Source organism: Cryptomeria japonica, chromosome 5 (assembly GCF_030272615.1).
Source record: "Cryptomeria japonica chromosome 5, Sugi_1.0, whole genome shotgun sequence".
In the NCBI taxonomy this organism is placed as follows: domain Eukaryota; kingdom Viridiplantae; phylum Streptophyta; class Pinopsida; order Cupressales; family Cupressaceae; genus Cryptomeria; species Cryptomeria japonica.
Window position 1 is genome coordinate 238171649 of NC_081409.1, and position 13764 is coordinate 238185412.

Genomic DNA, 13764 nt, shown 5'->3' on the forward strand with positions numbered 1-13764 from the left:
AGATCATAATGAGAGTTCAATTTTGAATGCATTCAACTAGGCTTGCAATATTTCTGGGAAACCAATGATACGTATTTATTGCTCTCCACCAAATAAGGGCAATACAGTGAAAAATAAATCTGCTGCTCCTAATGAAGAGAGAAGATCAAATTTAATTGGAGTTTACAGAATTATGCCTCAAAAGAACCAACCAAAATTGTATTCTTCAAATGCAAAAGATGATCAAATTTATTCCTCTCGAAAAGCTTAAAGAATTATTCAATTGCCTCCATATGGGATTATATCATATAAAGAAAAATAAGAATTTTGATTTCTTTCTTCCCAGTACCTTAAATCAAAGATGAGCAGCATGAAAACTGGAGTTCAAAGGACATGGAGATTTCATAACCTTTTGAAGTATCTGAGCCATGCGTTCAAGACCCATTCCTGTATCAATATTCCTACTTTCTAAATTCTCTAGACTTCCATCATCATTTCGGTTATATTGCATGAATACCAGATTGTAAAATTCTATAAATCTTGTACCATCTCCCAGATCCTGTCACAAAATCAGCAACACTCAACCAAAATCAGAAAGTTAGGAATAGCTAAAGCCACAATGCAATGTCACAATAATTTCATTATGCAACAACAGTAAATTTACAAAGATAATTATCAACCAAACAAATCTAAAAAGCCAAACCTATCAAACACAAAAATAAAACATACTGTGCCTGCATAGCCTCTATCAGGATAGAAATCGTAATATATTTCAGAGCAGGGGCCACATGGACCTGTTGGACCACTGGACCAGAAGTTGTCTTCCTCTCCCATACGCTTAATCCTCTCTTCGGGAACCCCTACCTGCAAAACTTGCACATTAAGTGATACATTGATTATAAAATTTCTATGATGCTCTGCCATAACATGTTTGAAATAATAATAGACATCATTAAAATTTCAAATAAAAATTGATATCCTTCCCCTGGAATTGTGAGGACCCAACAAAATTCAGATTTCAATCTATACAAACCTCGATTCTAAATTCTAACCCCAATACATAAATACTTGATTGAAACTGATCATTGCTGTCGACATGGTTATGACACTTTAGAAGATCAAGAATTTCATAGTTTAAGTCTTAACTCCAGATGACCAACTTCCAATAGCATTCATCCTTTGTATTTGAAAAATAAATAAATAGATACTTTAGGTTAATACCTCTGTCAAAATCGTACAAATGACCATTCACAAATCTGAAAAATGTAAGCAGCGGTGCTATGGCATGCTCCATGACAACCATAAGATTTACCTTTCTTCTTTGGTGGTTCTTTTGGTTGTTTGTGAGCTTAAAGAATAAATGAAGTTCTTCTATTGACTTTTTTCTTTATTTTATTTAATTCTCTATTGGAATTAAAAATTTGTTCTCTTTTTAAAAGTTCATTACTAGTTGTGAATCTGTGATCACTTATACTATACATCAGTTGTGAGCAGGAATCAATAAATATTTGATTTCAATATAATATATATCAAAAATAAGTTGCCCCTTACATGTAAGACATCCAGAAAATATAAAACACCCCAGCAACAATCTTATCCAGATACTATTATATCATTGCCATTTAAGATAATCCACGGAGTGTTATAAATAGGTATCTAATTGAAGATTGGCAAAATTATCTGGAGCAACAAGTTTTTCCATTTATTAGTTTGGCAATTAGTCCAAAATGTACAAGATTAAGCACCCAAAACTGTGAATAGAAAAGAAAATATGGAAACCATGGATTTTAGTTATGTTAACAATTTCCTTTGAATTGATTTATGTTTCTGGTATCTAACCATGCATGTAGAGTTGCTCGCATATGCCTCTAAAGGATTATTCACATGGCTAAAATATCAATATGATATCCTAAAAGCTAATCAACACTAATCTCCCTTTTCTCTCTACCGAACTGGGAAGCCCCCCCCACCACACCTGCAAATTTTGGAAAGCAAAAAGAAACATGAAAGGCTTCCAATGAGCTTGTTGTGACTGAAATCAAGCCTTCTCAAATGGAGTAGAAAGGGGAATATAGAATCTGTTGAAGAATGAAATCATGGAGATTGCAAAAGAACTCAGTGGCACACACACCAATGTATGTATGCTGCATTTATTATTGTATAAGGATGTTGCATTGGTAGTTATAACTTGCCTTTAGCAAGCTAACCTATTAGACATGATAAATGTGTATTATGACAATCACTACAAGTAATAGATGCAGATTAGTTTAAACCTTATATTGTATATAATAGCCCCACTTGATGACTAAACTGAAGACAACCAATAGTTTCTACAAAAAATCTAGAAATAGAATAGAACCAAGAGATCGGACATTAGAGCAATAGGCTGCTCCTGAGATGTGCAGTAGAAAGGAGAAATGATCAGACACCTATTGAATGTAATGATGATGAACCTCAATGTGTTTGGTGTGAGTGTGATAAACTAGATTCTTCACCAACTTCAAAATATCCTGATTGTCATAGAATAGTGGAGTTGTAATTTGAAGAAGCTGGAGATCATGTAAAACTTGACACAGACATATTGGTAACAAATGTTTGGAGTCATTTTGGTAGTTTAAACTTACATTGTGTAATTTAATTTATTAGATATAATTAATGTGTGCTATGACATCACCATCATAAGCAACAAATGTCTGTGTAGATATTAGTCTGAACATTATATTACATCTAATAGAATTTAGGTAGCCTTCCAAATCTAGCAAATCTGAACCGATAGTGCTCATCTGCTCGAAGTGTTCTCATCACTAGTGTGATTCCAGTCCATTCACACAGGAACTGGGAAGACTTGTTTCACAAAGCAAGCAAATTATGTGATTCTTTGCTAAAGTCACTCTTGAACAGCATCAATGCTTGACCTTCTATGATAAAATCGAGTTGAACCAAAACGCATTCACCAAAAAAAATAATAGACATCAACTCCCCGGCACCCATCTTGCTTGACAAAAGTAAGAATGTAAACAGGAGGCCATTGCTGGTTAGAAGCAAGCAATGAAACACACAATCATTAATGGTAGTCAAAGGTTTATTAATGATACTAAAATGCCAGCTGAGAGCCTTGTTCTAGAAGAGAACCCCACTACTAAAGCACGGGAAGCCATCCACAAATACCTTTAATTTCAGGAGAAAATAAGTTGATTCTGAAACGAAAATCGCCAGACTCGGCGAGTCCAAGTCCAAGACATGCTCGCCGAGTCTGGCGAGTATGCTCGCCAGACTCGCCGAGTTGGCTAGTTTGGCAAAAACTTGCCAAACTCGGCGAGTCCAATGTCTGAAACTCGATTACTGGCTGGGTTACGTAAAATTACAAAAAAAAAACATTTTAAAAAGTTTTTTTAAAATGAATGGTCTCGTCTTTGTTCACTACAACCTCTGCCTAAGAATGAGAAAAATTAGAGTTACAACATGTCAGCCAATAGAAAATAACACCCAACGCCTTTATTAAATAATAAGTTCTTTTGGCCTCGCTGCCCCTTGACCCCACCTTGGGGGCGCTGCCCCCAAACCCCCGTCGAAAAATATGGGGGGAAACTGTGTCGATAGAAGTAGGGAATATTTAACCTCCGAGTCTGACACTGATTGGATCGACCAGGTAGATATAGAACCTAAGACTGTAGCCATGGCAGAGGAGGAGCGAAGAGCACGAGCACAGATAGGAGATTCAGAGGCAGATAGTGACACGGATGTTCCTAATGTTGGTGAGCATGGCATGGTGTCACGGGGAGCGGCAATGGCTGTCGAATCATCCAGGACCTACATTAGACGCCTTCGCAGGGGATTGGGGCCGGAGGGTGCAGCCATGCTGGCTCCTCTGAGCCATAGGCTTGTATTTGTATTTACCTTTGGTATTTGTATGAAACATTTGATGATGACATGGATTTTTTATTCCACGAGTTTTGTAATATTGTATACATTTGACAATATTTATATATCTATGTTTGTTATTTCCTTCAGCTACAATTTGCGTTTATGCTTATGTGATTGATGTATACTTGTGTATGTAATTAAATGAGCTGAGTTTGATGATGTTATTGTGTCTTTAAGGTGTATTCAATAAAGGGTGCCTGAAACAAGTTTTAAACCTTTAAAAATCTCTAAATTTCTTGAGTTTTTCACTTTCCCGAGTCCAGCCGAGTCTGACTCCGAGTCCCGAGTCCAAGTCCGATTCGGCCTTGCCGAGTCCGAGCTGAGTCTGAGTCCCGTTTCTTTGGACTTGAACCATTCAAACTTGAACCAGGTGAATTAAATTATCATCATAATTGAATCCTTTTCAGACTGACTTTGACTAAGATACCTACATGGTCCATCTCTTTCAATTGTGGATAACTTTTCAAGAATCCCATACTTTGTACGGACTGCTGTTTGACTCTATATTTCTAGTAGATATACTGAAATGTTCCAATTTTTTAAATTCAACTTCTTTTAGTTTGTTCAAGTTATGTTTAGGTATTTTTAATTTATATGTATTTCAAAATTTCAAATATTATTTTTTACATTTTTCTTTTCATTTGTCATCCCTTTACCATGCCTGAAACTCATAGAAACAATAATTAATTGTTAATATAATTATAAGAACATGATACAGTGCTATTTTTTCAAAAGAATAGTATTTTATTTTGTACATTTTATGATTTTATTTCTAAATTATATTTTCTAACTTTGATGAAGGGCATTTCTAGATGCCCATCCATTGCAAAGTTCTTAATTTGAATAAACTTAGTTAGAAATGCTTATAACTCACTTTCTAAATTTGTACCAAGAATCAAGATAGATAGTAAACAGTCTGTCATTTGACTCCCTAGTTCAGCAGGAAAGCACTTCGCCTGCAAGGAGATACTCTAGTAAAAAGATTTATGGTTTTACGAACAAATAACTATAAGTCTTGTAATGATTTATAGAGTTAAAATGAAAATAAATGACTAAACCCTTTACTTACTCTTGTGCATTGATATCTGTCAGTTATATCTTTTTAATTTCAATCTTAAGGCCCAGGTGCCTGTTTCAGTAAACTAGCAACAGAGTTACGGAAGCCATTTTTTTATGCAACTAGGGATATTTAGGGAGAGCACAACAAATAAATGGAAAATTTATATTGACTCAAAGAGGTAAAATGAAAGAAAATGAGTGAAACCTTTACTTACAACTCTATGTTGTTATCTGTCCAATCTGCCTTTTTAAATTGCAACCAAAGGCCCATGTGCACGTTTGGAGGGATTAGCAGTGGAGTGATAGAAGCCAAATTTTTTTGCAACTAAGAATATTTATGAGAGACAAAAATCTCCTGTTTCCTCTCATCTAAACAAAAAATAGCATAGCCATTATCCTCAAGGATAGTTTGTTAAACAGTTAAAATATCTAAAACTGCTTTTAAGAAGAAAGCATTAAAGTGGCTACTTCTCCAACAAAGCTCACCAGGCAAGAAAGAAGGATCAAATTCAGGCTTTACATTCTTCTGTTTTGCACCATTAAGAAATAACAGTGTTACATCTCTTTCACAATGCAAACAGTCTTATTCTTTTGTAGTCCATTGAAAATGAAAACAAGGGTTTCGTAGGTTCCTTCTATTGGGACCTTAGTCACCGCATTCGCCGAATTTTCAGCTTCAGGTTCAAAATTCGGCGAACTCATAAAATCAGTATGAAGTTTGCAAAAATTCATCTAAAATTCGCAGGATAACAGGCAGAGGTTTTATCCATCGGCAGATGACCAGTTCAAAGTTGCTGTCGGGAGGTACGAGGGCTGCAGAAGGGCCACAGGTCAATGCAATGCCATGCCGCCGGCAGGGTTTGTAGATGGCCACATCGGGAAACAAGGGATATAAAAGTTGCCCAATATAAATACTTTATCGCGCTTCTTCTCCAAAAGACTGTGTAAACCATACTTTATAAAGTTGCATGATAATCAACCATACTTTATCGGGATATAAAAGTTACGGATATATAGACTTTATAAAGATTTAACATTTAATATATTAAAAATTAAATTTTTTAGAAAATTTTAATTGAAATTTTAAAAAAATTGACAAATTTAAATTAAAATATATAAATTAAATTAAAAAAATTTAAAATTGTTTATTCTGATATTTTTTAGATATATTATTTATATTTTCTAAAAAATCAAATTTATATAAAGCAAATTTAATGACAATTTTTTTCCACTTGCTGAATTTCATCCGAATTTTATTGTTGGCGAATTCAAACTCAAACGCAGTGTCTTAGATTGGAACAGAATACTTCTATGAAACACATGAATGATCAAAGCCTAGAGGAGAGAATTATGGGCAATTATGTGTCCAATCTGTCAGGGAGATCACTCTCCCTTTTGATTCCAATGAATAAAGATAACTTTAGAAAAGATTTAGTTAAGCATGTCATATCTAGATTGGATGTGATTAAAAAAGATGTTGATTGTTTCCCTGTAACGGGATTGTTGATTGCTCTAATGTAACTTTATTGTATTTAATGAAAGAATTTAAGATACAACGTTTGGGGAGAAAAACTAGTTTCCACAATTTCCAATGGCATTAAGTTGACATCTCTGTCTCTGTCTCTGTTGCATAGAGCAAATATTGTCACAATAACCACACTGCAAGACAACTATTTCAACTGAACATGCATGCATTATATCTTCCCTTCCTCAAAGAACTTGATCAGAAAGAAGGATATAATTATGATCTATCTAGCAAACTGCACAGAAATTATTTAAAATCATATCAACCCATTCCCATAGTGCAAGAGATTGTTCTATTATTTCCTTTTATACCAAAGAATGATAGAAGGGAAAAGAAGTGAGAAGATAAAACTTTTGCACTAGCTAAAAAAATTACTCCAGCTTAAAAAACTTACCTTGTCATTCCAAATTCTAAAGGCCTCATCATCATCCTTAAAAATGCTGATCCACAACCTCTCGGCAGGAAGCTTGAACCTGGGAAACAAAATTTATGTTAAAGAGTCAGAAAGATGCTTTCAAGAAGTTAGTATAAGTGCCCACTATTTCATTTATATATTTGAGTTATTGGAACTACTTTGGAAAATTTAACATTTCACAAGGTCAACCTATCATCATACAATAAAAAAAGAAATAAAATTTGACATGACCCATAGTTTTGCACAATGCATGACGGCGTCATAGACTTATAGCCTGACACTTATACAAAGGTTGAACTATTTTCCAGTGCAAAAATTTGGCATGACCCATAGTTTTGCACAATGCATGACAGCATCATAGACTTATAGCCTGACACTTATATAGAGGTTAAACTATTTTCCAGTGGTATCCACAACATGTCTTAATATTTCACTCATTTTCTGAAATTTTGATGATTAAATGACTTTGCACTTAACACTTACATACTTACCTACTTCCCTACTTTTACTTGCTTATTTCACTCATTTTCTGAAATTTTGATGATTAAATGACTTTGCACTTAACACTTACATACTTACCTACTTCCCTACTTTTACTTGCTTACTTACCTGCTTGCTTGCTTGCTTGCATGCATGCCCACTTGCCTGCCTCCTTGCTTGCCTGCTTCCTTGCTTTCTAACTCCCTCACTCGTGTGCTTGCTTGCATGCATGCCTACTTGCCTGCCTCCTTGCTTGCCTGCTTCCTTGCTTTCTAACTCTCTCACTCGTGTGCTTGCTTGCTGACTCGCTCACTGACTCACTGACATACTCACTCACTCATTACTGACATACTTAGTTAATCACTTACTAAGTGTATACTTGCTCGCTTACTCAATCACTTATTCATTCCCTTACTCGCTCACATACTTACTCGCTCACTTACCCACTCACTCACCCACCCACTTACTGACTCACTTACACATTCATGCACATATGTGTGTTTACTCACTCACACGCACAAAGGCAGATATGTATACACAAAAGCTTTAAAACAGACACAAACACACACACACACACACAAGTACATGCACATATGCATTCAAACATAGAGAAAGGGGCACACAGAGACGCATAAAGACACAGCGCTTATAGGCATGCTCACACACACACGCACACAGAGTTTACAGATGAACCAACCAACACACACTGATCTGTAGTAATCCAGTTAGATGGCATCTAATTTATTAGCATGAATTTACTTAGTCTTATGACTGTTACACAGAATTATAAGCAAGTTTAGTACTATGAATAGACGGCATAGTTGTAATCATTTGTAATGTTTATAATATGTAATCAGACTTTATAATGATTTTATCTTAATGCACGTGTTGATAAGAGTAGTCTACGTAATGGTATGGTTTGTGTCTTTTTTCGTATGGTTCAGTACCAAGATAGTTATGGTCTAACTAACATGCCTCTCAGTTGACTTTCCATGTAGACTGTTGACAGTCAAGGGAAAGAGACCTCACATTGTCATACTTGTCTGTACAATTGTTATTGATGCACACATTATATAGATAAAATTGTATCTATCTATCAATTTGAGTGTTATGTGTATTATCTGGTCTTATACTAATCTAATACATTTTTGGCATCATTAACTATATGAAGTTGGGTCACATAAAACATATAGCCAACAATAATCATGGACGGTGCACCAAAGAGGAGAAATAATTTTGTGTGAATGGGGCAACCAGTTGAACCAAAAGAAACTGGCCAAGAAAGAAAAGCTTAATTAACACAAAACTTCACTTCATTTGGGACCTCTCAATCAAAGGGCAAATACAAAAGGACTGTTGGCAGATACAGGCATCTCAAGATGCTTCCTGTGTAATGTCCCCATTTCTTAGGTCAGTATCTTTCACAAAGGTTAGCCTATTAGCAGGGTTTCCGTAGGCTAATACAATGGACAAGAAACCCATCCGGGGTCTTGTAGCCTTTACAAGAGGTCTCTGTGGCATTTTTGGAGCTCAAAGAGAGTTTGTGGAGCCTTGCAGGGGGGTTTGTGAGCCATTTATGATGTTCTGAGACAGACTCCTATTTTTTAGGAGATTTCCTAATTTTCAGGGGGAGACTGAGAGTTAGTCTGCAAACCATAGACATCACCCCAAGATCGGGTGCATCATCAATTCTCAGTTGGAGGTGGTCCAATAATGATTTAAAAATAAGGAATAACAAAGTATTTACTTTAATGTTTTTAATCGAATAAAATAAAGGAGGTTATTATTAAGCATTATATAATATCCAATAAATTAAAAGGAGAACCCCCCATGGCACGCCTCCCTAGTAGAGTTAAGTTGTTTTTAAAAGGGGGAAAGTGAAATAAAATATAATAAAGGGGTCATGAAGAAGTTAGCCTAAGTTAAGGAAGGGAGATGAAATAAAAGAAAGAATATTCCAAAAAGGTTCAAGATGCCATCCCAAAGGAGTTCGATTAGGGTTTGAGGACAATAAAGTAACATTTGGAGCCTCCATTTTGGCATTCTGGAGATCACTTTTACAGGTTATTTTCCAGCATTGGATTTGGAGCTAATAGAACAAGGGTTTCAGCAAACAAATCAAACTTTGAGAACGAAAACTCTCAGGATAGAGTACTTACAAGTGTGAAAGATAACCCAAGAGCATTCATGCAAGATGCTACATTGAAGAAATCAACAGGAGTCATTTTCAGTTTGCAGCAGTGAAAGGGGCGGCGATTCTTTGTTAATTCTGACTGTAGGAGCAGATCTGAACCAATTGGTACACTATACATCAGCATCATTGACTTCCAAGACAGCCATACACTCCTGGAGGACCATTTGCAGTATCTTACACTCAGAACGTGGGTTTTTCAGGCATCACTTTTAGCAGATAAGAATTTGTATCAGAACTGAAAGTGTAGATCAGACCTCTGAAATATCAGATCAATCCATAATTTGTCATGTATCCGTCATAACCAGACCTGCACATGCCTATATCGGGTTTGTAATTGTCCTTTGAACCACAATAAAGTTAAAATTCCCTCCATTAATTATTTGTATTTGCTGTCTTTTTCATTTCCAGCAATTATTTCTTGTGCTTTTCATATAATTTGCAAATCCCAGCAAAAACCAAAAAATCAGAAATTTGGAAAACTTTCAAAAAAAATCAGAAAATAGGAAAATTTCCAAAAGAATCAGAACTTGCATTTTGAGATCCGAGGTGGATCACTTCATCCTAGCACAGCATGCCCATTAGCAAACAAGTTGAAGAACTGATGTGCAATCTCCAAAGGAGTTGTTGGCAAAGCACTATAATATTCTCCAATATCTTCATTCCGCAGAAGAACAAGAGGAGAGGAATAAGCAAAATCTAAAAAAACTATCTAAAGAGCATCACTAGAAAAGGAATTAATTCCCCTAAGCCTGAAAAAGATGTCGTGTCAAGGAGATGAAAAAGAAATATTATCAATTTAGATGATAGGTAAAGAGAGCAAGACATAGGTTGTTGGAGGCAGCCAATAACTTGCCACCGGGGAATCAAAAAAATTGAAAAATCTTCTAAAGCTATAGTCTAAGTTGCAGGGTTTCCCCCTGGGCCTAGTCCGGTCCGGTCCTAGTTCGGGTACTGGTCCAGTCCACCTGTGGGTCTGGGCAGGGTCCCTAATTGGGAGGCTTGGTCCGGACCGGGTCGAACCCGGGTGGACCCAGTTCAAACTCGAGCAGACCCAGGTCGAACCTGAGCGTCTGGTGGCCCAAAAATCATGTTCTTTTTTGCAAAAATAAAATAAAAAATTCAAATCCGCCACTTAAAAAATTAAAATGAAACCCTAAAAGTGAGTTTTAAAACATAAACTTGGCTCCTTTCTCCTCATTTGTGTTGCAAACAATAGTTTTTTGCTAGCAGGTTGAAGAAAGGTGAAGAAAGTTTGGCTTCCAAAATCAAATAGGAGTTGAGGACTAATTTTTGAAGCTTCAACAACTGTTGCAGCATGTCCACACATTTGCAAGCTCCCATTGGCTGAAAAAGATAGGTTTTTGAACATTTTTTTCAATTATTTTTGTTTCACAAATTATCAAAACATGAAACATTATTTGTTTTTCATTATTTTGTTTTGTTTTTTAATTTGTTCATATTATTTCTTGCCATAGGAACTAGAATGGCATCTACCTCTTCCTTCATAGGCACAAATGAATAATCAAAACAAAGAAATGATCCAAATTCTCCCCTATGGAAGTATGTTGACATTATAAGACCGCTTCCAGGAGGTGGGGGATTTCATTGGAGATGCCAAGGATGTGGTAAAGAACGTAATAGCTCATATTATCGGGTGGTGGGCCATTTGTGTGGAATACCAGGAAGAGGCATAAAAAAATGCCTTGGAAAAGATGGTGCACCTATACCAGATGAGACCGTGTTGAAATATAATAGGGAGTATGAAGCAGCAGAAGAGAGAGAAGTGGGTAGATTGAATCAAATTGCTCCAAAAAAAAAGGAAATGCAACCCACATCTAATCCCAATGTTGTAGTAAGAAACCACCCCTTCAATTTCCACAGCTGAACCTCAAAGTGTAGCACCCATTACACACAAAAGAACAAAGGGGCCTTTAGAAACCGCATTTCGAAATGAGAGTCGAGACATTGCCGATGAAAATGTAGCAAGGTGCATATATGCAAATGAGTTGGCTTTCCATGTTGTTTGCTCCCCCTATTGGAAGAAAATGTTGAAAAGTGTTGATGAAGCTCCAAGAGGGTATAAAGGCCCAGGGTATGACAAGGTACGTGGAACCTTATTGGAAAGAGAGGTAAAGGGGGTTGAAGATGCATTGAACCCATAGGAGATTCATAGGTTGAGACAAGTGTATCAATTATTTCAAATGGGTGTAAAGATTCTAAAAATCGTCCCTTGATCAATGTCATAGCAGTGTCCCCAAAAGGGGCAATGTTTTTGAAAGTTGTGGATTGTGAGGGCCAAGTAAAGGATGGCCAATTTATTGCAGATATTCTCATTGTTACATCCCATTTGTGCCCTAGTTGTTTTGATGCTACATTTACGCCATGTTGTTTGTGCCCTAGTTGTTTTATGCTATTTTACACGATGATAATCATTCCCTAGGTGTTTCATGTTATAATTGAGTGATGATGCCCTAGATGTTTCATGTTATAATTGAAAGATGTTATTTGTGCTCAATACAATGAAATGATGACTCACTACTTTTAAATTGATGTTTTGATATTTAACATGATGGCATTTAAGATGTTTTACTTTTGCTGATAATATTTTTAAAATGTCAGAGTTATGACAAAATTTCAAGCTAACTATTGAATTGGCCAAGTGTGTGCGGAAGTTCGTCGTTCTCCAAGAAGAGAGGGGAAGTATTATCAGGTCGTGAGGTAATGAAAGAGAGCTCATGCCATCTGAAAACCCTAACTGTAAGTTGAGTCAGGTTGTCTTATGTTAACCATGTCTTTTGTCAACCTGTTGTGTCAGGTAACTCTAATTTCGTCTAAATAGGAATTTTTAGGGTTTCACGACTCTAAGTCGTAGATTGGATTCCAAGTTAATTTATTATAATTTTATTATGGAATTTAATCGTTTTTATCATGCATGCGTTAATAATAATATATATATATATACTCTCGTATATAAGTACGTATATGTATGTATCCAAGACATCAATGAATACATACATATAAGTGCTTGTATAGAGAGAGAGATGTGCATATAATATATATGTATATAAATATAAATATTAATTCTCACCCCCTTTTTATCGTAATATATTGTATTAAATATTTTGACCAATCTTTGATATGGTCTTTTTAATAAAATGCATTATCGGGAGCCATGAGTCTTGAGCAAGTCTAATGTGATTTATCATTAACACCGTATATATATACTTTTATTTATATGGATAAAAGCTTCCTTTGAAAGATTATCTTATTTTAATTTATGAAGACCTTATATTGAAAGCAACGGCATAAAGTCTTATGTGGAAGTATCGATTTCTTTGAAAGGGAAATTTCATTATATATCTCCATCGAGCATAAAATAAGGAAAACGTTTTGTGTTGGAAACCATCGTAAGGGCAAGACTAAAACTCAACATGCCTTTCATGTGTTTTGGCAAATGCATCGAAATTAATAAGAAATTAAGCCAAAATGTGATGAAGCGATTCTTCCAGAAGCTTCTAAAGGGAAGAAGAAATTTTGGTGTGAGTATTATCTTCTCCGGGAAGAAAAGGGGCAGGAGTTTGGCATGATCTTTTGTAATGAAATTTGTTGTAATGCAAGTGAAATGAGGTTAGAATTAATTTAATCGTCTCATATCATGAGAGATATATAATTTATTTTGGGAAACAATGAGAAGCACTTCTTCAGCCTTGTTTGGTTTTGAAAATACAGCTCTGCAGAATAGTTTATCGGTCTTCATTTGGGAGAATAAGGGGGACTGTTCTGGAAAGTGGTACCTTGTTCAAACCTGTTTGTGGCATCCATTGGAGAATACGTGGGGCTGCTCAATCTGCAAGGAAAGGCACAGCAACTCGTATTACTTTCTATTTACCAGGTCATGCTACTCTTTCCAAGCCTAGACAGCTTTGTGCAATTAGTCTTTTTCTCTAAATTTCAAATTATGGAGGAAAAGGGTTGTAAGAAAGTAATTAAAATTCAGTAAGACTGTGTATTAAGCAAATGGTAGTATGATAGATGTATATTTCTAAAGCTATACTAAGTACGGCTATAAGTTTAATTTTAAAGGCAAGAAATGCATGCACTTTGATGTATTATGTAGTAAGCAATTACTAATGGCAATTTGATAAAGAAATTAACCACAGCATACTGGATAATGACTGGTGGAAATAT

General features: G+C 35.6%; 1 protein-coding gene across 5 annotated transcripts in view; it reads right to left on the minus strand.

The window, feature by feature from the left end:
- LOC131028807 (alanine--tRNA ligase, chloroplastic/mitochondrial) overlaps positions 1-13764 on the minus strand; it is a 61663-nt gene that overhangs the window by 23331 nt on the left and 24568 nt on the right. For all 5 annotated transcript variants that reach the window (XM_059221377.1, XM_059221375.1, XM_059221376.1 and 2 more), the window contains 3 exons: positions 6882-6960; positions 709-843; positions 389-538 (listed from right to left, as the gene is read on the minus strand). In XM_059221377.1, coding sequence (XP_059077360.1) covers positions 389-538; positions 709-843; positions 6882-6960 — 364 coding nt within the window. The remainder of the gene's footprint in view (positions 1-388; positions 539-708; positions 844-6881; positions 6961-13764) is intronic.